General features: G+C 50.9%; 4 protein-coding genes across 12 annotated transcripts; 2 read left to right on the forward strand and 2 right to left on the reverse strand.

Moving 5' to 3' along the window:
- Positions 1–55: 55 nt before the first annotated feature.
- Positions 56–11,433, forward strand: tasora (transcription activation suppressor a). Of its 3 annotated transcripts, none has more exons than XM_061291583.1 (28): positions 56–501; positions 1,457–1,602; positions 1,902–1,994; positions 2,125–2,197; positions 2,368–2,459; positions 2,534–2,665; positions 2,736–2,866; positions 3,082–3,113; positions 3,199–3,304; positions 3,382–3,488; positions 3,574–3,677; positions 4,008–4,080; positions 4,181–4,255; positions 5,051–5,229; positions 5,316–5,555; positions 5,809–5,995; positions 6,084–6,212; positions 6,675–6,832; positions 6,914–7,145; positions 7,249–7,614; positions 7,713–8,650; positions 8,738–8,860; positions 9,016–9,175; positions 9,251–9,359; positions 9,466–9,641; positions 9,752–9,892; positions 10,086–10,488; positions 10,561–11,433. In XM_061291583.1, the coding sequence occupies exons 1-28, from the start codon at positions 222–224 to the stop codon at positions 10,856–10,858; spliced, it is 5,283 nt and encodes a 1,760-aa protein (XP_061147567.1). In that variant the 5' UTR covers positions 56–221; the 3' UTR covers positions 10,859–11,433. The 3 variants fall into 3 exon arrangements, with proteins under 3 accessions (XP_061147567.1, XP_061147566.1, XP_061147568.1); XM_061291582.1 differs by having other exon boundaries at positions 57–501; positions 6,908–7,145; XM_061291584.1 differs by having other exon boundaries at positions 57–501; positions 6,908–7,049.
- Positions 11,434–11,700: 267 nt separating this feature from the next.
- ccdc66 (coiled-coil domain containing 66) lies at positions 11,701–16,861 on the reverse strand. 3 transcript variants are annotated; one of them, XM_061291587.1, is made up of 21 exons: positions 16,660–16,858; positions 16,449–16,507; positions 16,351–16,373; positions 15,916–16,138; positions 15,632–15,847; positions 15,441–15,531; positions 15,198–15,289; positions 14,926–14,990; positions 14,635–14,724; positions 14,425–14,559; positions 13,977–14,182; positions 13,824–13,908; positions 13,595–13,759; positions 13,439–13,505; positions 13,269–13,322; positions 13,037–13,184; positions 12,815–12,962; positions 12,501–12,535; positions 12,297–12,418; positions 12,112–12,233; positions 11,701–12,037 (listed from the first exon to the last, which is right to left on the reverse strand). In XM_061291587.1, the coding sequence occupies exons 1-21, from the start codon at positions 16,668–16,670 to the stop codon at positions 11,957–11,959; spliced, it is 2,238 nt and encodes a 745-aa protein (XP_061147571.1). In that variant the 5' UTR covers positions 16,671–16,858; the 3' UTR covers positions 11,701–11,956. The 3 variants fall into 3 exon arrangements, with proteins under 3 accessions (XP_061147571.1, XP_061147570.1, XP_061147573.1); XM_061291586.1 differs by having other exon boundaries at positions 13,977–14,227; positions 15,632–15,845; positions 15,917–16,138; positions 16,660–16,857; XM_061291589.1 differs by lacking the exons at positions 11,701–12,037; positions 12,112–12,233 and having other exon boundaries at positions 12,304–12,418; positions 13,426–13,505; positions 13,977–14,227; positions 16,660–16,861.
- Positions 16,862–17,391: 530 nt separating this feature from the next.
- Positions 17,392–24,222, forward strand: ip6k1 (inositol hexakisphosphate kinase 1). Of its 3 annotated transcripts, none has more exons than XM_061291599.1 (9): positions 17,392–17,553; positions 19,526–19,703; positions 19,763–19,911; positions 20,021–20,147; positions 20,810–21,047; positions 21,165–21,352; positions 21,814–21,989; positions 22,067–22,300; positions 22,398–24,222. In XM_061291599.1, exons 3-9 carry the CDS (start codon positions 19,795–19,797, stop codon positions 22,788–22,790), a joined length of 1,473 nt encoding a protein of 490 aa, XP_061147583.1. In that variant the 5' UTR covers positions 17,392–17,553; positions 19,526–19,703; positions 19,763–19,794; the 3' UTR covers positions 22,791–24,222. The 3 variants fall into 3 exon arrangements, with proteins under 3 accessions (XP_061147583.1, XP_061147585.1, XP_061147584.1); XM_061291601.1 differs by having other exon boundaries at positions 21,168–21,352; XM_061291600.1 differs by having other exon boundaries at positions 19,766–19,911.
- Positions 23,906–27,861, reverse strand: LOC133162419 (dynein axonemal heavy chain 12-like). 3 transcript variants are annotated; one of them, XM_061291591.1, is made up of 13 exons: positions 27,666–27,861; positions 27,354–27,439; positions 27,198–27,244; positions 26,929–27,063; positions 26,717–26,875; positions 26,403–26,648; positions 26,111–26,282; positions 25,926–26,031; positions 25,663–25,842; positions 25,322–25,450; positions 25,126–25,254; positions 24,764–24,957; positions 23,906–24,681 (listed from the first exon to the last, which is right to left on the reverse strand). In XM_061291591.1, the coding sequence occupies exons 2-13, from the start codon at positions 27,425–27,427 to the stop codon at positions 24,351–24,353; spliced, it is 1,902 nt and encodes a 633-aa protein (XP_061147575.1). In that variant the 5' UTR covers positions 27,428–27,439; positions 27,666–27,861; the 3' UTR covers positions 23,906–24,350. The 3 variants fall into 3 exon arrangements, with proteins under 3 accessions (XP_061147575.1, XP_061147574.1, XP_061147576.1); XM_061291590.1 differs by having other exon boundaries at positions 27,321–27,439; positions 27,666–27,860; XM_061291592.1 differs by having other exon boundaries at positions 24,351–24,681; positions 24,804–24,957; positions 27,321–27,439; positions 27,666–27,860.
- Between the last annotated feature and the right edge of the window lie 14 nt (positions 27,862–27,875).

The raw sequence follows: 27,875 nt of genomic DNA on the forward strand, positions 1-27,875 counted from the left end.
ATGATGTCGTTGCAAGACGCGTCCACCAGATGGCAGCACACTATGACTCCGCATTCAATCTGCGGCTAAGTCTCAGCGAAGAAGTACTCGGCGAAAACATGGAGTCGGTGGTGTTTACGACGATGCAACTTCCACCCTGACGCGGATCCCTGCGAGAAGAAACGAACGACGACGGCGTCTCAGTGCAGCTTGCGAAGAGGGCCAGGATCGGGTCGGAGGTGATGGAATTCGGTGTAGCCCGACGGGTGCCGTACCCGCCGCCGCCGAGGAGGATGTCCTCGGACTACCCCGGGGCTAGTGTTAGCGCGCAAGATGGCGAGTGCGCGAGTGCGCTCGTCCCGACCCACGGAAAGCCTCTTCCCAGCGGAGTTGAGGCTCCTCCAGGCGCCTGTGGTGTCCCGGGAGCACAGTCGTCCGTCGGGCGATCGTCACTGGTTGTCCACCAGAGGCACATGCCGAAGGAGCCCGACAAATTCCAAATCCCCAAGAAGGAGAAGAAAGGTGGGTCAAGTAGCGGACCGAGAGCGAGCAGTTGCCATTTTTGTTCATATTAAAGCGTTCTAAAAGCAAAACACGTTTCAGTGAGGAGATGCTCACCAGATGGCTTTGGAGTTTGAACAATTAAATGACTTTCATGTTTTGTAATTGGGGACAACTTTGATCTCGTCCAGGCGTTCTCGAAACTTTTCTTAAGACTGTAAGACACAGTGAATGTTTCTAAAAGGTTACAAACAGTTCCTAACAGTTTTTCTCGTGTCAAAGAAATTCTGAACATAGTGTGCGACCAGAAAACAGTTGACAACTATCAAAACTCTTTGCGACTGGTTGCCAATCATGAAAGACATTAGAGGGGACATTTTGTTTTTGGTTTTACTTGGGCTTGGCCATGGGGCTTATGAGAGATTCATTAAACACACAAGTTTATATTCAAATTAAGTCTTAAGGACTAAATTGCAATTAACTGTTAAGAGAAAAGTATCAGCAGACAAAATCACAAGCGAGACAGAATATTAATTCTATTCTCGCGAGGAGTGCAGAACAGTTAACTTGCAACAATCTGACTACACTAAATATCTGTATGCACTCCTGCTCTTTTTATTTGGATTTGTCCTACCCAGTGTGAGGCACAAGGGAAGGGGGAAAGCATGTGGGCTTTGCCTCGTAAAAAAAAAAAAAAGCACAAGTTGTTCCATACTTGTATGGCAACATAGGAAAAAGAATTTAAGCAATCAGCAACCACTCTTTCTTTGTCTCTGTGATAAAAACAGGAAACGTGATGTTTGCTTGTCGTTCCATCGAGAGTGCGAGGCGTGTTGTTTTTCGGAATTGTCTCGGTAGATGTCTAATTCTTGCTGAGTTGTCAGCTGCGTCCAGCCTGACCCAGCCGTAACCTCTCACTGCCTTCTCTTGAGAGGTGCCATGAAAATGGAAGCCATTATTATTGTCATTCTTGCAGCTCTGTTGAAGCATATCTCCAGTGAGTCACGGGAATACGAGGGCGTGAAGAGCATCCTGACGGCAGGTCACGTGGACACGGCCTCGGCAGCCTGCTTCACCTACAGCGGCATGCGACTGGTCCACAGCGAGCAGCTGGAGAAGGAGGTGCAAGCGAGCATTCTTTTCTACACCTTGCTCACCTCCTTGATGGATTAGGATTAAAAAAATATATATCGGAAGAAGTTACTTATCAACATAGTACTTTTTTCTAATCTCAGGAAAGATATTTTTTTATCTCGTATGTATAAATGTGAAACGTTGGTGTGTGGGAGTTGACAGGATGTCTACTTTGTGTTTTTTTTTTTTAATCTCAGGATTTTTTTTTTTTTGGCTCACATGTAGAAATGTGACCAATTGGTGTGTGGGAGCTGACAGGTGGTTTTCTTTATGTGTGTTTGTGTCAGTTTGTAGAGAAGAGGAGGGAGATGAAGGCGGAGGGCCGTGTAGATAAGGAGCTGGAGGAGAGTTACTGTTTCCTCTTGACCGACGAGGCCAAGGTAAGTAAGGTTGCAATATGTACAGTCACAAGGAGTCTTCTTATGCATTGCGCATTTGTGTGCTGATGCTTTTGTGTTTGTGCGCGTGTGTGTGCTGATGCCTTTGTGTGTACGTGGGCGTGTTTTGTAGGTTCCATTGCTGTGCGAGAAAGGCCTGATTGTGGGTCAAAACTGGCAGTCGGGCCTGGGAGACCCCAATAAAGGTACGAGGCAAACATCAAATTGAACTCGACAATCTTGGTCTGTGCTCATCTCTCTTTCTGTTTTTTGGCCATCTGTCTTTGTCTTACTCTTGGACGCACACACACGCACGCTCTGTCTCTCGCTGTGTGTGTGTGTGTGTGTATATATATCTTCTTCTCTTGCTCTGCAGGGGTCTATTTGTGCAGGTATTCAGATTTAATTCAGGTTCATCCGTTCCACCACGGAGCCTCGGGTCAGATCATCGTCTTCAAAGTGATGAAGGTGAGTCGTCGCGCGGGTCAGCCGGCGGGCGTTTGGCCGTCGTTGCTGAACGTTGGGTGCCTGTGCGCTCTCAGGGCAAAGTGAAGAGCATCTACGAGAACATCAAGAACGTGCTGGACCCCACGCCACGCTTCGACAGCCACCTGTCCAAGAATGTCAGCAAGGTCACGTCAGTCGGCTCCTACCGCGCCTTCGAGTACACCCAAGTGAGCGAATGCGGAGGCTCGCCTCTTCACCTTGTCTTACGTGGCCACTCACGCCGTTTGAAATTCCCAGCATTACTTTTACGAGTACGACTTTGACGAGCTGAAAAAGCGCCCCCGCCAGGTGTGCCCGTACGCCGTGGTCTCCTTCCACTACAAAGGCAAAGACTCGCCGCTTCCCAGCATGCCTTTGGCCCCTGTCAGGTAAAGGCACGCCGGCCAAATGTTCACCTTGACGTACATTTCAAACCCATCTGCCCGCCACGGTTGACAACAAGGCGCCCTAAAGCTGTCGCGCCAGTCTGACTGTCAAGTTGGACTTTTTAAACATAGTTTTTTTTTTTCCCTCTTAACTCTTCTTTGTCTACTAAATGTTTGGCACATATTCTGACTCACAAGGTGCTGTTTTTGTGGCACAGGGCAAACAGCTGGCCAGGAGCGGCCAGTAAAGGTGAGCCGTTGCACTCTTTTCATTTCATGCTCGAAGGCATCCACCCGGCGGTACCAAATGGCCGCGTGCCGTCTCGTCCCTCCAGAGTCGGTGCAGTTCACCGTGTGGAGCGGCGACCTGGTGCACAACGGCAAGATGGTCTCTCCCGTCTCCCTGCGCTCCTCGTCGCTGCCCTTCCTCCCGCACAAACTGTGAGTAGATCCTGGCAGCAACTTGATTGCGTCACACTGTCAGACAGTGTCAGAGATGAGTTCTTTTGGCCGTCCAGACCCGACAGGCTGAAGTTGGGACGCTTGATGAGGCTGGACGAGGTGGTCCAGCTGCTCCCGCCTGAGCTCTTCTCCTACAACCTCTATGGCAGCAGCAACAAGGAAGGTGATGCAACGCAGCATGTTCTTTCAATTGCGCTGCTGCGAAGCAGACGATGTGATGTCATAGCCGTCCGTCCATCTTTGTGTAGTCGAGATGCGGGGGCATCATTGCAGCCTGCTGGAGGTGGTGGACCGAAGTCGCTCCAGCAACAACATGAGCAGGCTGCTGCAGGAGTTGGAGGACAAGGGAGTGGTGAGTGGCCTGGGAAAAAAGACTGGGAGTAAATTCAGAACAGCTGCTTTTTAGCTTCAAATAATGTACTTTAGTGCTACTCCAAACAAAACACAAATACAGAAAGGATAAAAAAAAAAGAGACTATTTCGAAGAAATACAATTAACTGAATCCTGAATTAAATATTTGACCCAAAGATTAGAAAAAAATACGAAATGCTGTCGCATGTGAGATGAAATGTATACACCAAAAAAAGAACTCCATAAATATTTGACAGACAAATGTGAATGTAAGAGAAAAATATTTGACAAAAGCATCGTAAGATATTAGAAACCCGCGCGCCTGTGCAGGTTTTGGTGAGCACGCTGACTGAGCGAGGCTTCCTCTTCCTGCTGTCCAGCGCTCAGATGGTCACGCCCTCCGGTAAGAAGCCAGACCAGCCCATTCAATGATGCCCATCATAATTTCATTATTTTGTTTTGCTTGATTGATGTAACTCATCTTCCACATGTAACGCGTGCAGAGAGAGGGGAGAGTTGGAAGCGACGTCTCCAGGCCTTGTTCGTCTTCCCTGAGAGCAGAGATGTGCACAAATCCCGTGAGGAACAAACACAACACTGGGATGCCATGCCACTAAAGTAGAAGGGAAATCCATATTGTACAATAAATACGAGACGTACAGTACATCATATTTACCGTATTTTCCGCATCATAAGGCGCACTTTAAAGCCTTTTGTTTTCTCTAAAAAGTTATTTTGGGTGGCTTCCGTAATATACAGGCTTAATATGTAGACCCAATCAGAGGACATTACATTTTACGTTGATCGGGGCAGTAAACCTATCAGAGGACGGTACGTAACACGTAGAGTACGTACCTCCGCCGCTGTTGATAAATAAATAGGGAGGACATGGACACCCAGGGAGAGGCACTGGTTTGTTGGTCGGATCTCCCGTTGTTCCATCTCCAACCTGAGCCTTTTATTACATGATTAACATAATCAATACAAGAATCGACATGACATGCAAGAGGACTTCAATGCTCGTTCCATAACATGTTTGTTTGTTCCTTCTGTGCTGTCCTTGGTGTACTTTACGTCTGGTGGTCAGGTTGCCCTGATCTTTAGGTTTCATCCTGGAATAGTAGTTAGTATGCTCTTCTCTGAACTTAAGCAAATTACAATAACACAGGATATGCAAAATTATACGTAGTTGTGGAAACTGGTAAAGAAGACATGACTGAAACATTACATTTGATAATATGGTTCTATACAATTTCCTTCACACAACACAAACAGCGTTAGGACCCTCTAAAATGCCATCGACAAAGAGACCTGCTTACAAGGCGCTACTCAAGCTTTCTGGAAAGCCAGGATCATTTCTTTGCTTTGTTTAGCATCCAGCTGTGCCACCCCCTGCCGCGGCCCCAGCTACGGCGGAATAGCAGGACTGAAGCACTTCATCCCGGCGCTGCATCACGCCCTGGTCAAGATCCACACCCACCCCACCTCGGAGCTCTCCACCGGCGTGGAGCTGCACGCCCAAGAGTACCTGGTCGGCCAGAAGGACGGCAAGGTGCTCCTTAGCCACCACGTTGACGCAGGGGCGCTGGTTTCTCCTCAAAGGTTTCAGAAAAGAATCCTAAATAAAAACACTCGCAGGTGCCAACGTACCGCATGGGCGAGTACGACGTCAAAGCGGAGGAGAAGGCTGCTGCCTCTCCGGCGCACAAACGTCACCGGCTCAGCACGGACGGCCACATGCGCCCGTACCTTCACAATCCGGCCCGCTACCAGCTGGCGGCGACTCATGCCTCCAAGATGGTGGAGCTCCATTGCACGCGCTTGGAGCTTCCGGGGCCCAGGAAGGGGCAAGAGCCAGCCGGCAGCAACACCCACAAGGTAACCCAAATTTGGAATAAGATAAGTGCAATGAAAATGCAGTTGCATCACTTCAGTCACTCTGGAGCAGATCATAATCATAAACATCGAGCTAGAGTCTAAATTTGAACACTTTGATCGGTTGCAAGCAAAGTCAGCTGTGTTCATGCCCACAACGGCGCAAACCACCATGTTCCATATGCCGCCAGAACGACATGCAGATTCAGGCAACACCTCGCGCTAAACAAAATTTGGTCACGGGTAATGTGTTCAGTTGCGGCAACTGATGGACTTGGTGATGACCTGCAAGAGGAACGCCGAGAACGAGGTGAAGCGAGAGGAGGTGCGAGGAGAGCCCAAATCAACGGGGGGAAAGCGAAGGATGGACCAAAGGGTGGCCGAGCGAGCGCTCAAGTACTTGAAGGCCTCACATGAGCCGTCGGAATGGGAGAAGAGTCCGGGTGAGGCCGCTTTCAACTTGAATCAGAAAGTTGCGTGCGCCTATTTCATGTCAAACATTTTTTTTTCTTCTCTGCATTTGCCTGGCAGTGGAGGGCAGGCAAACCGCAGCACCCCCCGGCTCGCTCGCCTTCGCCATCGAGTCGGTGGGTCTGGCGGGCGTGGCCGTGCAGGAGGACGGATCCGAGCTTGCTGGCAGACTTCGCAAACTGCTGACAGGCGAGTATTTTTTTGAAGACGTTTTGTTACACTGGCCGGATAATTTTTTTTATTGGAAGATTTCCAATAAAAGGACGAGTAAATAGGCGCATATTTTTCTCCCTCGAGATATTGAAATGAATAATAAATGGAGCAATAAATAAAAACTTATTGAAAAGGCTAATATATTCCACGTACTCCCTGCAATGTGCACGCTCACGTACTCGTCATTCCTTTTTCGTAAATTAGTGAAAGGGGAAAAAGTGGATGAAACACAAACATAGGTTTCAATAATAGTTTGAAGAAGTAAGAATATGGCTAATCATATTTTAATTAAGATAAAAACCAATTAACCACTGTAAAGCAAATGAAATATACTGTAATGAATATTTACAAATATAAAATTTGACTAACAAAAATGAAAGGGGTAAAAGTGAAAATTGAAGTCGCGCTGCCACTAAAGGGACAAATGTCTTCCACCAGGTCTCAAGCAGGCTGCCAGAGTTGCACCGCAAAGAACCCATAGCGCCAACGGTTCCGAGGAAGGCCGGGCCGAGTCGTCGCCCTTCGAGCGGCTGGCCGCCAAAATGGGCCTGCCCGCCAACCGTGACATCGACCTGAGGAAGCAGGACGAGCTGGAGGTGGGCCGGAGACCCTCGGCCGCAATTCTGTCAGCTCTCTTGGAGACGCTCTCGTTAAACCCCGGGCGTGTGCAGGAACAGATGGCGGGCAGCGTGAGTAGTCTGGAGGGATTCAGTCCCGGCGGCGAGGGTTACCATCACGATCCGCGAGGAGGAAGCGGCGTGGGGAAGAGACCGCACGACGAGGACATCCCGTGGAGACTCATCCCCATCACAGGTGAACGAAGGTGGCAGCTGCGCCTCTGTCATCCTCAAGCTGCATTCGTGGAATCGATCGAATCCACTGCAGCCTTGCAATATATCATGCAGCAAGGTCAACACACACAATAGAGCTTTTCATTTTCTCAACTCAAATTAAAAAACTACTCTGTTGTCAGTGACGCATAAGATCTTGTCCCCATGTGTCTGATGTGCAGGTCTGCGCTCCGACAAGAATGCGTGGAGGGACCAGAACCCCCCCCAGGACCCTCGCCTCCATGGCGCCATGGCACCCCTGCCGGAGCGAGCGCCCTCGCCCAGCCCCATCTCATCCCCCGGGGCCAGTCCCCCTCGGAGCCCGTGCCCTGAGCCCAGCCCCTCGCCTGAGCCTGGCCCCCCTGCCTCGCCCGGGTGCTGCCCTTCCCCTGAGCCCCCAGAAGCCCGCCGTCCCCCTTCTCCCACCGGATTCCCGTCCATCCTGCCCTCGCCCGACCGGCGTCAGGCATCGCTGCCTCGAGAGCAAAGAAGCCATGCGGACGACCAGCAGCAGGTTGCTTCCCCTGCCTCCAGGGAGTGCCTCCAAGGTTTGGCCCTGCACTTTCTTTCGCAGCCTTTTTGGCAAAGATTCATTGATTAAGCAGCTCGCTGATTTATTTTGATTTTTTTTTCTGTCTCACTGCAGCTGATGCGTCGAGTGAAGTCTCTAGTGACACGTCGGCACGGAACAACATAACTGCAGAACGCAACACCGACGGCAGAGAAGATCAAGAGCCCTCCGCACAGACTTCTGCAGAAGTGAAGAAGGAAGCCACGGACGTGGTCGACTTGACCATATCTTCGGAGGAGGATGAGTGCGCCGTGGTTTTGGTCTCCTCGCCCCCCCCCGATCTTCGAGGCATCGACGCCATCCTGGACAATCACCTGGGCCACTTCTCGACCGACTTGCATCTCTTCTTGCGGGAGGAGAGCATCAACTGCAGATTCCCCGAAACGCCGCCTTACCGTCCGCCCGAGGCGCCGAGCGCCGCCCCGCCGCTGGTCAGGCCCTTTTCCCAGTACGTGTCGCCGTACCACCTGTGTCCGCCGGTCCAGGGCTATGTCAGCTCGCTGCAGGAGGGCTTCAGCAGCATGTTGCGGGACTACCGTGACCACCTAGCAAGCCACGAGCCCGAGTCTGCGCTCGCCAGCACCGTCAGCGCCTTCGTGTCCAGCATCAGGGCCGGAACCGACGAAGACGGAATGGAACAAACCGAGGCAGCGAGAGAAAATGAAGCAGGGCGACCGACGACGCCCGCTGGACAGCTTTCGGACCCTCCGCCTCACGCTGCCCCTCGACCCCCCTCGGTTGACCTGCACACGAACCACCAAGCATCCCCCGCTCAGTCCACCCAATCCAACTGCGTCTCCACGTCTTCGGAACTGCCCATGTCCGGCGTGGAGCCTGGCCCGGATGCCCTCTTCCTCCCGCCGGCAGAGGCGCTGAGCAGCGTCATCCGGCAGCTGAGGCCCGAGGTGCTCAGCAACCTGTGTGACATCATTAAGGATGTTCAGAGGAGCTCTGTGATGCAGTTCTACGTGCACGCCGTCCAGCCGGACGACCAGGTGGTCAGGGACGTCAAGGTAATGATGGTGGCGTCATGTCATAGACAGGGTTCTTTTTTTTTCCTCCTCAACATCAACATGTCTTCCCGTGTGTGCGTGTTGTAGGAGTACCTCACGCAGCAGGGGCACACGGAGCAAGATCCCGTCTCCTTCTTGAAACAAGAAGTCTCCGATGGCAAACTTCTGGTCGTCATCAAGAAAGAAGACATAGCCGAGCACCTTCACGAGGTGATGACGCTCTATGAAATGGGATTCATTAACAAAACTAATCCAAAGATCCCCTGGGAATTGTCTTTTACAATACCGTGAGGGAGATGCTGGGCAAAATGCCCAATTTCCTGTTTGGAATTGCCGCCAACATTTGCAGGCATTATCCTTTTCAGATTCCCGGACTGGTTTCGCTCAAGCAGCACCGGTCGGTGGTCTTCTTAGGCATCAACACAGTGGAGGACTTCAGGACGAACGCGTGCGAGGAGCTGTTAGCGGGCGGCGGCTGCGTCCTGTCCGAAGACTTCGTCCTCAATCCCGACCTGGTCACTTCCGGTAGGATGGGTCAACCGTGGGGGAGGACGGCGTCTGCTCGCGGTGACTTGGCTGATGGCCTCTCTCTCGTTGCAGATCAACTGGAGACCTTATTGGCGCTCCTGTGGCAACGCAACTCTCCGGAAAATGTTTGGAGGTGGAAGATTCACAGCAGACCCTTCAAGAAACTGGAAGAACAGGCCAGGTACAAATTTGCCCACAGATGCCTTGGTGGAACGTTCTCCGGGTCCAGCTAACCAGCCAGACTCCAAAACGTGACAAGGTGCTTTTGTGTGCCATGGCCGGGGCAGGTTCCGGAGCGACGCCGCCGCTCTGCTGGGTGTGGTCATGGAGCACCACCAGCGGAAGATCGTGGAGTTCCTGCCGCAGCATCACTGCGACGATAAGCAGTCGCCGCCCAACCTCCATTGTCTCATCCAACATCAAGCCCGGCACACCTGCTTCAGACACACCATCTTCCTCAAAGGTAGCGTCTTATTTTAGGTTCATGCTGAAATTTGACCCCAAAGTCCAATCTCCCAAACTGTCTTTATATTTCTGGAGGAGTTCCTCATCTATCTTTTTTGGTCTGTTCAGTGCATAGTTTAGACTTCATGCAGTTCTCCAAGAGTGGCATCATCGCAGCCGGCATGGATGAGATGTTGCACAGTTTCGACGCGCTACTCGGCCAACACAACAACAAGCCGACTGTCGCCGAGGACCCGCAGGCGGACCGAGGTCCGTTGGCCTCGCTCTTTGATTCTCCTTGATTTTTAACCTTTACTTTAAATGTGACCCATTTGCCCTCAGCATTAGGGCAGATAGACATTCTTTCTAGTTCAAATCACCAACTGAATTATTTGTGTCTAAATCATTTGGTTCATCGGAACATTTTTACCTACAATGTGACTCTTTCATATTTACGTACTAGGTACAGCCAGGAAGTTGAGTGTCGACGACACGAACGGCGGCGGCACGGAGCAGCAGGCCCGCCACCCCGACCCGAGCCTCACCGACGCCTCGGAGCAGCACGTTTTGGAAGCTTCGCTGGCGGAAAGTGAGACCCAGCACTCGGAAAAAGACCTTGAAATGCTCCACATGGCCATCTCGCAGCTGCGAGCGCAGATGCACCAGAAACCGGGTTCTGACGCCGAGAGCGGAGGCTCGCCGGCACGGCCGGCGGCAGTGCCACCGGCCAATGAGAAGACGGCTGCAGATTCCACTGATGACAGACAAGAGGAGGCGGAGGCGGCGGGGTCTTCAAGTTCCAAAGAAGCAGATGACCGAGTCACCTCCAGCACAACTGCCTGTCCTGTGGAGGGCGACGCTATTGAGTGAGTCAAAGCAAGCATTTTCAAGTTTTCCTCCCGATTCTGGTTTTGATGGCCTTCTCGTTCCTCCTGTAGACGCAGAGTGTCTGATCCAAACTGGTCGCGAAAGCATGACAGGGACTTGCGCGCTCGCCAGAGTTCGTCCCATGCCCCTTCCGCTTTCAGCCAACAACAGCAAAGGTGGAGGGGTGGCAACCACTACCAGAACCACCAGTACCAAGACTACCAGAACCAACATCAGCAGCATCCCCAACACTCCAATTTATGTTCAGACCCGTACAGGTACCCCACGTGGGGCTTTCCGGGACAACAAGGGGCGTACGGTGGGTATTGGGACTGGCAGCAGGGAGGAGGGGGCTTCAATGGTATGTAAGACCCCTGAAGCAGGTCTGTCCAAACCTGGTCATCGAGGTCTGCTGTCATGCATAGTTTCGAGGTTTCCAAATGATCACGCTCGTTTCTTCAGAGCTTGCTGAGACATTTGAATCGGGTGTGTCGGAAGGGGTGGGGGGGGGGATCATGTAAAATGTGCAGAAGGGGACCAAAGTTGGACATCCCTGCCCCCAACTAAACTACTTTCTTCTCATCGCCCCAGAACTTGTGACAATTAACAAACCAGGCAGGTGTGTTGACCTGTTCTGGCTGCAGGGGGCGCTGCGAAAATAAGACAGGTGCTCAAGTGGATCCTAAAGTTGTTTCCTAAAATCACTGGTAGACATTGTTCTAAGAGAGTTCTAAGTTGTCGTCTTTGGTGTTAGCACGTTGCTAACGCAAAGGCGAATGTATCTTCACTCCAAAACAAACGTTAGCATACAATGGACCATCATGAAAACTGTGTTTTGATCCCCAGAAAATGTTGTTAAATTGATTTTAACTTAAGTTTTTTTTTTACTACTGTTTTAACTTCTCTTTTTTTACACATTAAAACCTCAGTAAAAAAATGTTAAATTTGAAATTTTGCTTTGATTTGGCCGCTTATTGTCAAGATCTTGTCCGATAGGTAGAAAATTCGACACTTCTCAGAAACATCTCAAGGCACGTCGGAAAACACACAGGAAGGCCGTCACTTTGGGCATTTTCACGGGTCTCTAAAATTGTTTGAAACCTGACATCCCGAAGCCGGTTTCACTTGGCAACATGACGTGGTAGACATTCAGAACGGGCAACAGTGAAAATTGACAACTTGCCATAAAATAAGTGTACAAGCTCAAAAGGTTTGCTTCTAAACTTTTATATACAAGAAAATGCAATTTAAAACAATGTGAGACAGAGCAGTGCCCTTTTCACTCATCTTGCAAAGATGCCATTTATTGACGTTGGGCCTTTTACGCAGAACCCAGCAAACTGCATTGTTGCCTCATCAGTGGTGGGCGACTCTGAAACACGTCGGTTGGTGTTGGCCACCGACCACTGCCGGACTTGAAACGTAGGAGGTAAAACGTGATCCCGAGGTAATGTTGTGCCCGTCCGTCTAACATTCGGAGGGAGACAATAGCTCGTTGCCATGACGTCGAACCTCACTCTCCAGCTCCTTCTGCTTCTGAAGCAAACCCTATGCTCACACACGCAAAACACGTGTGAAGTTGTGTTGACTCACTTCAGGCGGTGTGTGTGCGAGAGACACACCTGTCGTAGTTGCGTCAGGCCTCTGAGGATTTCCTGCTGTCGCTGTTTGCCACGCAGGACAAGAAGATCTCCAGGGGAGGAAGAGCACGAGGAGGCGTCAGGAGGAGCTGCCCAGCTTGGCGCTGCTCAAGACGGGTAATTATTGCCGTTAATACGCAACAATACATGTGCATGTGTGTGTCTACCTGTGTGGGTGTGAGGAGGGGGGGCGGCAGACGTCTCAGTGGAGTCCAAGTGGATGACATCATCGGTGCGGATATATGGGATGAACTGCAAGGAAGGTTGCGTGATGGGAGGAGAGCGCCCTCTGGAGGAGAACACCATACTGACTTCCGACAAGCAGTTTCACTCGGTCGGGGTAAGTCGTCCGGTGTGTGAGTCTGTTTCACCTTAGAGCGGAAACGCTCGTACGATCAGCATCCACCTACAAGACCAAAAGGAGGATGTCAGTTGTAGTAGAATTAGAACTAGTTTGCGAATAGTTTCTGTGGAGAAGCTGCATTTCTGAGGTTTTGGACAACTTGAAGTCAAACAAGGATAATGATTGATTACTTTTCAATTCATTGAATAATTGTTGCACCTCTAATGATTCTTTTGTGTTTAGCATACAGTTTGTGTCATTTACAGTATTTATTTGTACTACTTTGCATTTTTTCCAGTTGGCTTGTCATCGTTATGACATCATCACAGTCACGGCGCTCACCTTGTGGCTCGGGGGCCGACTTGCTGGGAGGCAGTTCCTGTGCTGCAAACTGAGGATCTCCTCCTGCCTCTTGAGTCGACTCTCCCGCCTGCTCCTTTGCAGCGTGGCCGGGTAACGCTCCGATGCGGGAACGAAGCGTCGACTCGGCCTGGATGGACAGAAGGAGACAAAAAAAAACCTCGGTGGGTTGCAGCGGAATGAACCCAGTTGCACTTTTTGTACCTGTGTGTGTTCCACTCCGGCCTCCTCGTCTCTTTCCTCGTCTCGTAGGCCCCGCCTCCTTTTCCTCCTCCGGCGTTTTCCTTTCCTGCTCTGTCCTGGCGGCTGCGAGGTGGGGGGCACTCTGCTCTGACGGGCGGAAGGGCCACTTCTACACGCACATACGTGATTGGGTTGGCACGCATGAACGCTACTAATCATTAAATGTATTCTTGCTACTAGTGTCATCTTTTACCCGTCTGCACGGCCGTGTCTCTCTTGTCCTCCACACTTGATTGGACCAGGTGCGCTGGTTAGGAGAAAAGATTTGACAGGACGCAAACAAAGTCCACGTCACACTTGTCGAACAGCAGATTTTGATTGACAGCTGCGTGTGCGCATGTCAGTGACACCTGCTCGACTCACTGCGCACATCCGTTGGCTCCTTCACTTCTCCGGCATCACCATCTTGCATCTTTGGTTGCTTTTTCTCCTACACACACACACGCGCACACACACGTTACTGACGTTCCTCCGGTTCTGAAAGAAATCGAATCCATCAATGCAGTTGCTCGTGCCGACCTCGCGTTTCTCCTGATGCTTGAGGTCCTCCTGCTGGTGCCTCCTGTACAGCCGGTCCCTCTCCAGCGTGATTCTCCTCTCCTCCTCTTCCTCCTCCTTTTTCCTCCTGGCCTCTTCTTCCTGCTTCTGCCGCCGGCGCTCCTCCACCTGAGTTTGGATGTCTCTCTGGATGAAGCGCAAGGAGGGATGAGCTGAGCAAACAGATCGGGTGCGGGAAGCGGACGCTTACCTGCTGCTCCAGCTGCTTGAGCCTCCTCCTCTCGCGCTCCTCCATCTGGACGGGGTCCAGCAGGGCCGTCATGCTCCGAAGATAGCTACAAAATGTGTTTTTTAGCGTTCACATTCATCAGTGTGCTTTCAATGCGGCCATCTGTTGCAGTACCTGCTCTTGGTGGGGTGGTCGCTGCTGCCGGCGTCCACGCTGGCTCGGCCTGCACTCTCTGCTCCTCCGCAGCTGCTGGAGGCGTCCCACGTCAGGGACAGGCTGGACGATGCCTCCCGGTCGCCAGAGGGGGCCAAGGTTGGGGCCGCGGGTGGGGCCGCGGGAGGGGCCGCGGGTGGGGCGAGAGTCACTGCAGGAGGTTTGCGCTGCAATGAGTCAAAGTGGGCCGCCCACAGCTCGTGATTTTCTTTCTACACAGGCGGTAGACGGACAAAAACAGACAGGCACAACTTAGCTGCAGTCATAGTGATTCTTTGCAGAGGATAAAGAATAGATTCCCATGTTCAGTTGCCCATCTACTGGTGGCTTGCAGTGTATGGTTTGCTTAACAGCAAAATGTTTTTGTTTCGAAGTAAGCCATAATTATGGTGATGTTTTTGTGTCACACCTGATTGAGAAGCATTTTCTCTCGCTTCCTCCGCTGACTGATCTCATCCCTCTGTTTGTCCAGACCCTCCAGCCAAAGCCTCCTCTGCTCCTCTCTCCTCTGCCACACCGAAGCCTCCTCCATCGGAGTCACCGCCTAAACACATCCATGTTTTCAATTCACAAGACAAAGGTAAAAAAAAAAACTCGACTTTGTTTTTGTTTGTTTTACCCCGAGTCTAAGGCTTGACCTGATGGCTGCCGGCTGCTCTCTGTGGCCACCCTCCAGCTGAACTGAAGATGCGCTTCCTGCTTCCTCTGCCTACAGGAAAAACAATCGAGCTTGGAATATCTGATGAGGATCTGAAGACGGTGTCCCATCATATCGTCCTGATGTTGGATAACACCCGATTCCAATGCAAGTATTGTTTCGATGTGCTCCTTAATGTTCCTAGCGCCGCGACCTCCATAGCTTATCACACCTTGACAAAGAATGCACAAAATCTTCCCCGGGATATCTCACCTGGAGCCTGAGTGAGGTTGAACAACATTGTTGTTGCTGCGGCTGCTTCAGGGCAACCTGCTCGTCTACAACACACACATACACAACAAGGAAGTGTTTGCGCGTTTACATTGTGCTGGACTGCTTGTGCAGTGTGTTAGCTGTGCAGTCAACACACTAATGGTGACATGCAATAGTTTGACAAGCACACTAGAGTTGGACTGTCATAATGTGGATAGCTCAGCGTATGGTGATAGAATTGAAGAAATGCAAAACAAAAAGGAAAAAAGTACTCAGTTGTTGCCTCCACTGGGTCTTCTTGGCTTCCACTGATGCTCTGTTAGTGTCGCACTGCTCCAGCCAGCCAAACAGAACTCCATGAGACCTACACCATTGTTATCATCATTATTAGCAATATTAATAGCGCCTCAGAGTTTATTTTTTGTACTTTTCCTTTGGCAAATTGATATGTGATGCTGCCAGCTGCTTGCAAACATTGCATTGTGTTCCGCTTAACATTAGGAGGGTCAAATTACCTCTTTTCGTTAGGTGGTGACTTTCCACTTGTGGTTTCACCACATCCTACTCTGTCGTCGGCCATCTTTCGCCCTTCCACTTCGTCCTCTACTGTGTGACGTCGTGAAAGTGAATGAAACAAGTCATAAAATGGCTCCCCAAAGTGTCGTCGGTCCGTCTTTTTTCGGGGGCTCAATATGTCATCACTCACCATGCTGACTGGACACTCTGTGCTCCTCTGCAGCGGATTGGTCGTAGCTGGAGGGCTGGACATCACTGAGACTGCTCAAACCTGCCGCTACCTCTTTCGGCCCTTTCTCGTCCTTTGGTTTCAACTTGATGTTGGACGTCTCAGCCCATCTTTCAGACTGTGCGGCTATTCCTTTGGCTGAGGTAGAGCAGCTTTTCCGAAACTCGGACGTCACCTCCGACACGTGCATACAACAGATTTGTATCACTCGTTGCGAGGCAGAACATTTCAAAGTTAGGACCTCACCTTGGGTGCAGTTTCCACTCTGGTGGCCGCCGCACGACGCTCTCGTGTTTTGGAGGCCATCTGACTGGCTCGCGTTTTGTCCGCTGCCCCGATGGACTTAAAGGTTTCGCTCCCTGCCGCCAGTGCCTTGGCACCTCTGGGAGCCTTCGAGTGCTGCACTTTCTCCGCACAGGGCGGCTGCCTGCTGTTGAGGATGTAGGTTTGGTGAGGCGTGAAGGAATTCTGTAGAAAACAGGTCACACGTTTGGTGTTGCCTTTCAAGCACCGTCAAAGAATGAGAAGCTTCAGTGCAAGCTTATTTTATTGGATAACTTTGTTTCTCTTTCTTTTTATTCAAACACTACAGAAGGGGAAAAATGGATGACCACTGTTCAGCTGTCCTGGCTGTTCAGTACAAAACTATTAGAGCGAAAACTGCTAGGAGGGTTTCAGACCTTGAAAAGATTCCTCTCGACGCCTGTGGTGGACAACAGAAAATGTGTTATTTACAAACAAAGGGCACACATGGGGATGTAGGGAGGGTCCTGCTTACCGGGGTTGACCATAATCAACTTGGGTTTTCCATTATGAAGTTCAAAAAGCAGTCCGTCTCTGTTGTCAAAAATACACTCATATCACAAAATATCCTATTTTCTTCCAAAGTTGGAAAACGTATATTTATGCAGCAGTACTAGTGAAGGTGTGCATTCCACTGCGACGTGCATTTAACAAGCTAGCATTAGCTAATCTCAAAATAGACTTACCCGAGATACATGGCAAGTTGGAAACACACGATAATCACCACGCCAGTTAATTGAGGACGAACAGTATTGGTGCCGTGTTCCGTTTACATGCACTAATAATAGTGTCATAAAAGATGTTTGTTTTCGTCTTTCAGATGTTTTTTTTCCCCCGTGCTTCCTGGTTGCTGGGTGGATGCTGACAACGACCAGAAGCGTCCCTGCCAATTGGCTGATTTATATTTCAACTACAAATAAACAGCCAATCACATGATTTTGCGTCCGCAGGCTCAGCCGTTAATGCGATGTTAGGTTTAAATAAACTCGGAATTTTCTTCAAAATGAAGCTGCTTTAGCTGAGCGTGTCTGATATATTCTAATGTGTTATCCGCACGCTGATTTAAACTTAATGGCTGTATGTAACATAGCATAAACATAATTAAGTGCTTAAAATGTGTTCCTACACATATGTCAGAAGGTCGACATAAGCATTATTATTGCACTTTTCTTTTTCTGCAGCGAGCAGTATTTGGAAGTCCTCTTGGTCGACCTGCTTTTGTAACACGGTCAGCGAAATATGTAAAACACCCCGGGCAAAAATATATTTTATAATTTCAAACGTGTATTCTACCTATTCACGTTTACCATACAAAGAATAATGAGTTGGTGATTGAATGGAAGCCGTTAAGAAAGCGCTGAAACGTGTTGTAATTTAAAACAACCTATAGGTGGCGCCAAATCCCCACCTCAATGCATAACAAGTGTAAAAAGCCAAACAGTCTACGTTAGCTTTCCCTGTCATGACGTTAGCCTGATGCTGAATGTTTTTCATCCCACTCGCATCTCTCTCGGAGCTTGAGAGCATCCAGACATTTCTAGCTCAGTCTGCCGAGCACCTTCGCCACTCACGATTGTCGGGTAAGTTGCATCTGGTTGTCTCTGTTACCAACTTAACCGGAGGAGGGGAACGTTTACCCAAACGCTTTGACGTGAACGTTTCCCCTCCTCCGGTTGAGCGGCTAGCCGCCTAGCTTGGCGTTAGCACGCCGCGGGCTCCGTTATAATCGAGTCACCGAAATAACGTCAGCCATCCGATACCCCATCGGGTACTCAGAGATGAACCACCGCCGTGTAGATTAGGAGGAGTGAACGTCAACCACGTCTTTAATAATGTCATATAAAAAAGCGGAAAACATTCGACACGGCTATATGGCTAATTAGCCGTCGAGCTAGCGTGTTGCCAGGCTAAGGTCAAAAACCTTGGCCGGTTTTGACGGCGAATTTAATTTAACACTCTAAAACAAGCGAAATGTGGTCTGACGGACAAGGACGACGGGGATTTGTGCCCAAAAGAACTCTGGGAAGCAAAATGGGGACATTGTTAGGTGAGGATGTTTAAAACTTTTCCGGAGACACACAGACATATAAGCCAGTGCATCGACAGTCATCCCTTGTTATTCGCGGCGGATGGGGACCAGGACCCCACGCAAATAAACACATTTCTCGAATAGTGACCTGATTTCTCAAAAATGACTGACGGTCAAAATGTTGCCGAAATATTCACTTCAGCTGGGTACAACGTAACAAGAGTTTTGGGACTTGGATGATGGATCCAAGAGAAAGTGTGGGAGGAATCTGGTACACAAATGCCCACAGTAGTGTAAAGCAGCAGATGAAGTCCTTGAACCATTTGTTTTGCCTGGATCCCTTTCTCAGATTGGCTGATAAGTGTCAGTTAAAAATATCCTCCCATTAAATCGTTTGGGCCAAAATTCCCAGTGGAACTTCCAATTACCAAGCTGGGATTGGTGAAATGCACAGGTTCATTTTTTGTGTGTAAACGAGAAAGAATTCAACGTGGGCAAGATAATAGCTCATCGTCTGTTAATCGATTTTGTGATTTTATTTGTTACAGAAGATTCTGAGCGTGCTCATTCCGCTATAGTCATGGAATAGAGTGCTGCCATTTGTTCGATTCTCAGTTCGTTTGAACGAAAGTCTTGGCGGAGGACTGCGTACCTAATGAAGTGTCCGGCGCGCAGCTCCTCGATGTGGCTGGGCTAAACTTGTCAAACAAACAAGACTGCAGCGGAGGAGCTCGGCCATACTTGTCTGTTTTCACAGCTGTGAGCGGGCGCCACCGGGGGTCCGCTCCGTTGCTGTGCTAAATAGCTTGTCCGGATCCCGCTCAAGTCCGCTCCGGCTGGCCTCAGCAGACCTCATTTGTTTCAGACTTACCGTCCGAGGAGCTTTTTGACGGTCCTAACATGTCAGAAATTGAGCAGAAATGTTGATTGTAATCTTCCAAAGTAAAGGAAGATGTTTTTTTTTATTTTGATGACACTTGGAGGATGACAGAAAGTTCGAAGAGGCTGAATTTGAAGGGTTTCGACGATTAGAAGCTAAACAATGCTATATAAATAGTTTGACAGTTAGTTGTCACTTAGCTGTCTTCAGGGAGCCTTTCAAGAAATGATGAGTTATCACAATTTGGGTTTCATTTATTTCTTCAATGCCGCGTACGTTCCAAATGCGACACACGTAATGATTCGGGTCGCTCGAAGGAAGGCGTCTTTCACGTTAATGTTCCGTGACGCCGCGGCTTCCATGTAAGCCCTGCCGGGGGCTGCTTTGTGTGTTCGGCCCGCTGAAAGCAATCGCACGGATTGATCACTCTCATTGCGCGGCATTCACACTCAAAAAGGTAGACCGGCAAATCTGACCATAATACAATACAATATTGTCTCTGTTTGACTCGCATCTCAAGACACAAGTGGATAGCAGCCAAACTGGCAGCACCGACGGCGCTTTTGTGAAGTAGCTCCACCCGGTTGGTAGCCGCATTGTCAGTGCAACTTGTAGCTTTGGACGTTCTTTTCTGTCTGCGCAGGAAGTGCTGACCCCCGCACAGTCCTGAGCCGAGCGGGCGGCGGAGCAGATCGGAGGACTCGCGGGGTGGTTGTTCGGTCTGGCGCCGCCTCCCCCTGGGGCCGGCGTGCGCTCCCAGCAGCCCGTGGTGCCCTGCGCCCCGCCCTCGCCATCACCGCCCGCCAGAGTCCATGTACCAGGTAAGGGTGTGGTCTTCAAACTTGCCTTAAGAGCAGCACAAAAAGCGCACAACCGTCAGCAGGAGGAGGTGCGGTTCGTCCGCCAGGAGCCATGTGCCTCCCGCACACCAACAGCATGGACAGCAAGCTACAGGGGGCGGGGCCAGGGAGTGGCACACCACTTCGATCCCGAGGAGGAGGTGTTTCACTGGAGCCTTTTATGCACCAGGTGAGGCAAGACAAAAAGGGTTTGCTTCATTTCACGTTTTCCTGCACCTGTACTATTTGGACCCCCGGTGGCCAAGGCCTGCACTTTTGCCAAATGTGTGCCTTTTTAGGTGGGAGGTCACACCAGCATGATGCGCTACGACGACCACACGGTGTGCAAGCCTCTGATCAGCAGGGAGCAGCGCTTCTATGAATCCCTGCCTCCAGAGATGAAGGAGTTCACCCCCGAGTACAAAGGTACCCCGCTGACCCGGCCGCTTTTAGTGACCGCAAACGCATGCGTACATTGTCGCGTTGCCCGACGCTGCACGTTTAAATACAATTTGGGGGATTCATGGCATTTCCATTCTTGTCAACTGCATTATCACTTCTGGTTACATGTCAGTTTGCACTACCGAGGCCCGTCTTGCGGGTCCCGTGGGTGCCATGACAACAGCCGTCCCTCTTGTGTCTAAATTTATCCCTGGATGTCTTCCCGCTGAAGACGTCTGACGTAAAAGCAGCAGACAGGCGAGCGGGCGCTCCGGCCGCATCTTTGCGTGTCGCTTCCCATTTGTTTGGAGATGCTGAAGAAGTCTGCCGGGGCTCAGCAGACAGCTAAAAGCAGCAAGATAATGACTTCAAGCACGTTCTGTTGCGTCCTGGCGTCTGTAACACGCTTCCCAATTGGCCTCATTTTTGAACCACCTCTGGCTGTCTGCCCCCAGGTGGCCACATCAGAGGCTGCACAATGGGTTTTGAATTCAAGCCCCAAAAAAAAATGGGGCAAAACCCATTTAGTGGCATCTGCATGTCTTAATACCGTAACGATGTCAATATGGAGAAAAATGTCCACATTGCGCCCCCTCTGCCTCCACTCGTGTGCAGCTTCGAACGCCGTCACCTTTTTGTCCCGCCAGGCGTGGTGCTGGTGTGCTTCGAGGGCGACTCGGACGGCTACATCAACTTGGTGGCCTACCCGTACGGCGAGAGCCACAACGCCGAGGCGGGGCCCGGCGAGCACGAGGAGCGCGAGCCGGCCGAGCGGGAGCAGCCGCGGCGGAAGCACTCCCGCCGGAGCCTCCGCCGCTCGTCCTCATGCTCCGAGCACAGGGAGGAGCGCCACGACGTGGCGCACGACAGCGACTCTGCTGACAAGTACGCCTTGCGCTGACGTCATCGTACGCAACGCGTGACATGTCATCATATGTATGTGACTGTCCTTCATAATATCGACGGCCCCTTTTGACTTGCTCCTCGTCTCGGGTCACTCAGCAGCGGCGTGGCGGAGCTGAAGAGTCCGCGCTTGGAGCCCAAGATCCACATGGACCTGCCCTTTCAGATGCTGGACTGGAACAGCGAGCTGAGCTCGGAGAAGATCAGCCACAACCCCTGGAGCCTGCGCTGCCACAAACAGCAACTCAGCCGCATGCGCTCCGACTCCAAGGACCGCAAGCTCTTCAGTATCCTCCTCCGCCGCTAATCCATGTTGTACCGACCGTCTGCCGTGAAAATGAAAGGGTCTCTTGTCATCTGGAGTTTTTCGCAATTTGGGCTTGTGACGGCCATTTTTAGGTGCCCAAAGGTGACCCGTGCTAAGGTTTTGGTGATGGAACCCTTGAAATTGCTTTCTTCCTTCATTGCTATTATTATTTCCTCCTTTTTTATTATCAGTATTTCAAGCCCACTAAAAAAGCTGCGCCGCAACCGACACAGGAAATATGTCATTTTGTTTTGAGCCGTTCATTTCAGGGCCCATTTGGATGGTTCCGTGGGTCCTTCAAAAAGAAGCTTCTCTGAAAGACTTTGTCGAACTGCTCCCAAATTGAAACCTCCACAAAGGCCAAAGCTGACGTGATGACTGCACCTACCACCGTCTGTCACCGCTTTCGTTATAGCTCCTTAACGCCGGCGCGCCTTCCAGAGTTCCTGTTGCTTGAAAACGTGGTCCACCATTTCTCCTACCCGTGCATCCTGGACCTGAAGATGGGCACGCGGCAACATGGCGACGACGCCTCAGAGGAGAAGGCGGCGAGGCAGATGAAGAAGTGCGAACAGAGCACCTCGGCCAAGCTGGGGGTGCGACTGTGCGGCATGCAGGTAAGGCCGTCTTGATCGGCCGCAGCGGCGTGCCGCAGCAGTGGGGATGCGTTCAAGCAGACCTTGTTTGTCGGCAGGTGTACCAGCTGACCACGGGCCACTACCTCTGCAGGAACAAGTACTACGGGCGCAGCCTGACGGCCGAGGGCTTCAGCCAGGCCCTGCAGCAGTACATGCACAACGGGCGGGGCCTGAGGCGGGACCTCTTTGAGCCCATCCTGCACAAGCTGCATAGCCTCAAAGCGGTGCTGGAGCGCCAGGCGTCCTACCGCTTCTACTCGTCCTCGCTGCTCATCATCTATGAGGGAAAGGTGAGGTTTATTATTATTTATTTTTTATTTTAGTTCAAGGATTCAGAGGAGCGGATGTATTTATCGTGGTGCCGATGTTTGTTGTGGTTGCTCACAGAAGCCCGAAGCTCCAGTCGGTTTCAACTCTGGGCAGCTGGTCACCAGGCAGAAGACCCCGGAGGAGACCCACTGTGGCAATCCCGGGGCCCTCGCGCCACAACCTCCTTCGGCCGGTGACAACCCCCGCGCCGAGGATTCTCTGCCCCATCCCGACTCCTCTTCCTGTCCTGCGCCCGCCTTGAGCCCACTCCCTCAGCCCCCCTCTGACCCCTTGCCGCCGCCGCAGCAGCCCCCCCTAGTGGACGTCCGCATGATCGACTTTGCCCACTCCACCTTCAAGGGTTTCCGTGGCGACACGGCAGTCCACGACGGCCCTGACCGAGGTTACGTGCTGGGTCTGGAGAGCCTGATCCAGATCCTGGAGGATCTGCAGGCTGAAAACCAACAGTGAACACGCGAGTGTAAATATGGAAGTTGACGTTTCCCCCGACACGCCTTCCCTCCCTTGGCAGTGGTCGCCATGGCAACACGTGTATTCAAGCAAAACGGCTGGGAAGTGGAACAGTGGACAAACTGTTGAGGCTCAAGTCACATTCAGAGACTCTCTCAGCTGTCAAAGCGGACATGATCTCCCCCAAGTGATTCTGTTCTGTACTTCCAAAAGTTTCTGCCTTTGGAGTAGGCATCGGAAACGCTTGTGTCAAAGGGCAACTTGCGATAAGATGTTTCACACCTGAGTCGCAGGTGAGATCCCGCTTGCCTGCGTTTTGAGCACGCTTACATTCTGGATCTCAGCTCTGATGCGGTGGGTCGGCATCGAAAACCTAACTGCATGTTTTGCTTCAACGCCACTGGCGTGGCAATTTGACACATTCAGGGTTTGTAGCAAATCCGCCCAAATCAGAAGGAACGACGGCGGTTGAGCAACACACGCATATTTCCTTGTCGTGTAAGAGCGGCAGGACAGCCCTTCCCCCCCCCCGGGGTGCCGATGCATTTGGGATGGCGATTCTGCCATTTGCTTTCTTTTGAGGTAGAGCGGCCAACGCGTGTCATTTTGGTGGGAGGCCGTGTCTTAGGCTGAGTTCCACGTGAAAAGCCACAGGCTGGCTTTTTTTTTTAAAGCAATAGACTTTTTTTCTTTTTTTCTTGCTTTTTCCTTAGCCCGGATGAAGAGCAACATCACACCCCCTCCCCTTCCTTTATTTTATGAGCTTCTTTCCACCAAAAGATGTCATGACCTTACAGTTCTCAGTCACGTAAGAGCCGCTTGAAACAACGCACTTCCTGGTCCTGTGACATCACCACCCACTCGTCTCCGGGACCAATCAGTTGTGAGCATTTGAGGCCATACAAGCGCTTGGTGCACCCCCCCCCTCCCCCCCCCCCCCCCCCCAAAAAAAGAGAGAGAAGAAATGTTTTATTTTTGGGGGTTTGTTGAGGTGATAATTTATTTTTTTATTGTAGCTTTTACCTGCCTGAGTGAATGTCTTTTTCGTGTCTCTCCCAAAGTGTAAAGAAAATATATATAAATATATATATATAGAGAGGGAGACATGCTCACAGTGACATTTCAGGGCTGTTTAGCAGTATTCTTTTATTAGTACTCGTCAGACACTCCAGCCAAACAGTGTGTGCAATTACCGCAGCATTTGATGCACTTGTATGTTACATGTTTTGGACATTTTGAAAGGAACAAGGGTCCCCACGCACACAAGGTGACATTCGAGAACCTTCGCCACTCTCCCCTCCACTCCACTCCACACACACACACATGCGCACACGTGTTATCGTGACTATAACTTACATTTACTTTTTTCAGCCGTCACAATCCCAAACTGTTTGGTAGAACAGTGACAGTGAGATTAAAGCTTTCCAGATGGTTTTGGCTTCCTGTTGTATTTTCTTAAGGTAAAAAGTCATGTCGGTATTTTTTGGTAGAATTTTTCGGTAGAATTTGAATTGTGCTTCATGTGAGAGGTCTGAAAGGAAAAACGTTTTGTCATTACTTTTAAGTATCACGATAACTTTTCATTTGCAGTGTAGTTTGCTGTATTTTGTTGTAAATTTGGGTTTTGACCTGATGATGCTCAAATGTGACACAATATTTTGGGGGGTTCATCACTTGATCACATGATTGACATGATGGAAACGGATGAGTCACGATGATGTGCGTTCCTTGTTGAGTTGGCCGTGCAGGTCGTACTCGCGGTACAGGACGTAGTTCTTGAGCGACGTGGGCAGAGGCAGGAAGCTCATGAAGACGGCCGAGCGCAGACGCAGCCGGCCCAGGCAGCGGCGGATGCGCAGGCGGCAAAGATGCTGCAGGCAGCGAGCGTTTTCTGGGGGAGGAGCACACGGCTGACGGCTGACCCAACGGTGAGCATGACTGCATTATCTTAGCGACTGGGATCCTGGCAGTACCTGATGTTAAAATCCACGTGTGTGTTATTTTGTAGTTCACCTTGCAGCCTGCAAATGTCGCCCCACTGCTGCTGCTCCATGACGGCCGCCTTCAATTTGCTGCACATGTTGACGTGATCCACGTAGTCTAGCAGAACCCGGACCACGTGACCAGACAGGTGCCTCAACCACGACAAGGTGATCACCTCGCAGAACTGATACACGCATGCACGACTTTATAATCTGCGTATACATATACCGTAATTTTCGGACTATAAATCGCGTTTTTTTTTCATAGTTTGGGTGGGGGGGCGACTTATACTCAGGAGCGACTTATAGTCCGAAAATTATGGTACTCCGTGCGTTATGAGCAAGTGACCTACCATAGTGTCTTTAATGACAGTGTCGGTCCAGCCTTCGTAGTCATCGGGCACGTGCGACCCGTTGCCATAGGGACACTCGAAGCAACGCTCCACGTGGTAGCCATAGTTACACAGCATCCTCACAACCACCTGAAGCAAGCACGTCAGATTGATCCCGTCGCTGACAGTACCGAAGCAAGGACGCGAGGAGTCGAACCTCATCGTTGAGCGCGTACTGCAAGGCCGAGGGGAAGTGCGTGGTGTTGATTCTGGAGTAAAAGTTGACGTTGGCGCCGTACCGCAGCAACATTTGGATCAACTCGTAGTTGCCAAGACGCAAAGCCACCTAAGAAAACAAGAGGAATTTATTTTTTTTAAATTTATTTTTACTCAATTTTGCTCATTGGTTTATTACATGAGGGGAGATTGACAAGATAATTCAAGATCCGGAAAGCTGTCACATGACTTTTCGTTTAAGGCATCGCTCCACCTGTCCTTTGAACAGTCCCTCCCCGAAGACCCTTTCTGCCCGCTCCGGGCCCTGCCAGGGTGGGCTACCTGCAGACACTTGACGGGGTCCTGATTAGTCACGGCGCCAGCCTCCAGCAGGAGACGTACTGACGCGACGTCGTTATTGGACACGGCGAAGAAAAGCGCCGACTTCCTCTCGTCGTCGTAGCCGCGACGCACGCACGGATGCAACATGTAGTTGGGGTCGAAACCTCTGTCCAGCAGGGCCTGCAGGAACGCAAAGTCAGCAGGTGCACGCACACTCATTCAAAGTCATGCACACACCAACACACTATCTCGCTCCCTCCCACCTTGATGCAGCGCGGGTGTCCCCCAGCGGCCGCAGAGTGTAGTGGACTCATGCCACTGTTGTTAATGTCTTCCATGGAACTTACTGGAATCAGCAGCATCAGAGCTCTGATTGGAAACCAGAGCATGCCACAATATGGCAGCGTGAAGCAACCAGAACATGCTCACTGTGCTACGTTTGTCTTACTGCAGGTGGCCCCTGTGCGCGGCGCGGTGGATGGGCAGGTGGCCGCTCTGCTTGGCCACGTTGGCGTCGGCGCCGTATTCCAGCAGAAGCTCCAAGGCCGACACGTTGTCACCGGCGCACGCCTCGTACAGCACCGACGCCTCGTCCTGAGCCTGGGACAGCACGTCTGCTCCTGGTACAACCACAACATTCGGATAGTGGTTGGGAATGCTAATAGGAAAGACTAGTTATCGCTAATGTCATAGTGGTGGTTACAAAGTTTATTGCCATCTGTGCCCTCCTTTGTCGTCACCTTTCCTGAGGAGGAGTTCCATCACCTGCAGATGTCCCGCCTGAGCGGCCAGAGCCAACGCCGTGAGACCGAAGCGGCTGCGGGCGTCCAGTGTGGCCCCGGCTTCCAGCAGCAGGCTGGCCATCTCCGCGTCACCCAGCCGCGAGGCCTCATGGAGGGGCCGCCGGTTGTGTTGGCTCTTCTGGTTGACTGCCGCGCCCCTCTGGAGTAGCCGGCGGGCCAGGTCAGTGCAACCCGAACGCACAGCTGTGGTTGGAGACATTGCATGATGGATGGATCAGACCACACCAAAGTGAAGCTTGGGTCGGGGCTACCTATGAGCAGCGGCGAGTCCTGGTCTCGGTTCTGCGTGTCAGGCCGTGCCCCGTGGCCGAGGAGGAAGTCGGCGTTGTCCACGAGGCCTCGCTCCACGGCCAGGAAGAGCGGCGTCTCGCCACGCGCTGTTTGATGATCTGCCGTGTCGTCACCTGACGCTGGAGAAAAAATTTAGTTGGACCAAGACGGGTCTGATGGGTCTCCTACGGACCTGCGTAGGTGAGCTCCAGGATGGCTCGGTTGCTCTGGACAGAAGCCTCGTGGAGGGGCGTCCATCCTCGGATGTCCGTCTGGAGGAAGACCTCTTTGTGGTTGATGCTCAGATCCTCCACCAACTTCTCACGCCCTGAGCGGTAAGTAAAGCAACCAATATCCAAACTGTATCGATTTTTCTCCATTGCTAGCGGTTATCATCCGATATATCGATTATCACGCAAAGCCGTATCGTGATACCGTTAGCTTTTGTTGAGATGGCCTCACCTTGCCTGATGGCGGTGAATATGGACATGCTGTCTGCACCCTTTGAGCTGAAAAAAAAAAAAAGAGATTTAACAACCAGTTGGTGCTAACAATTGCTATGCAAACATAAAGCAAGCTAGCAACTTGTGTGTTGATGTGGGACTTGTGCATTCTTGCTTGTGTTTGTTAGCTTCCAGAAGACTTTGTTGAATCATGTACTGCATGGCTGCGTCCTCTTCGTCCTCCATCATTAATGATCCACACTAAGACAAGGAGAGTACATGAAAGACGGGCGTATCATTTCTTTGGCACTTGAATGAAGACAAATTAGTTTTCATTTTGATTCACCAAAATGCACTGAATTTATTATATACGCGTCTCAAAAATTGGCTTATTCTCTATGCAAGCGTCTCGGCAAATATGTTCTGGTTACGTGTTAATCTAATTAACTACTACAAATTGAGATGAATAATTATAGCATATTGTTACCTTTGGTTGCCACGTCGTCTCCTTGTGACCTTTTGAAGATGAAAGTAGTTGAGCTTTTGAGAGCGACTTGGCTTGTCCGACCGAGTGTTGTTCTGGATACTCTTTCGAACTCAAATCTCATATCGCTTCAAAAGTTAATCTCGGCTACGTTAGCGCCGTGTTGTCTTGTGATGAGAGCGAGCGGCTGTGTGCACTGTTGCTATATTTAAG

The sequence above is a fragment of the Syngnathus typhle genome, linkage group LG11 (genome assembly GCF_033458585.1).
Source record: "Syngnathus typhle isolate RoL2023-S1 ecotype Sweden linkage group LG11, RoL_Styp_1.0, whole genome shotgun sequence".
Taxonomy (NCBI): Eukaryota; Metazoa; Chordata; class Actinopteri; order Syngnathiformes; family Syngnathidae; genus Syngnathus; species Syngnathus typhle.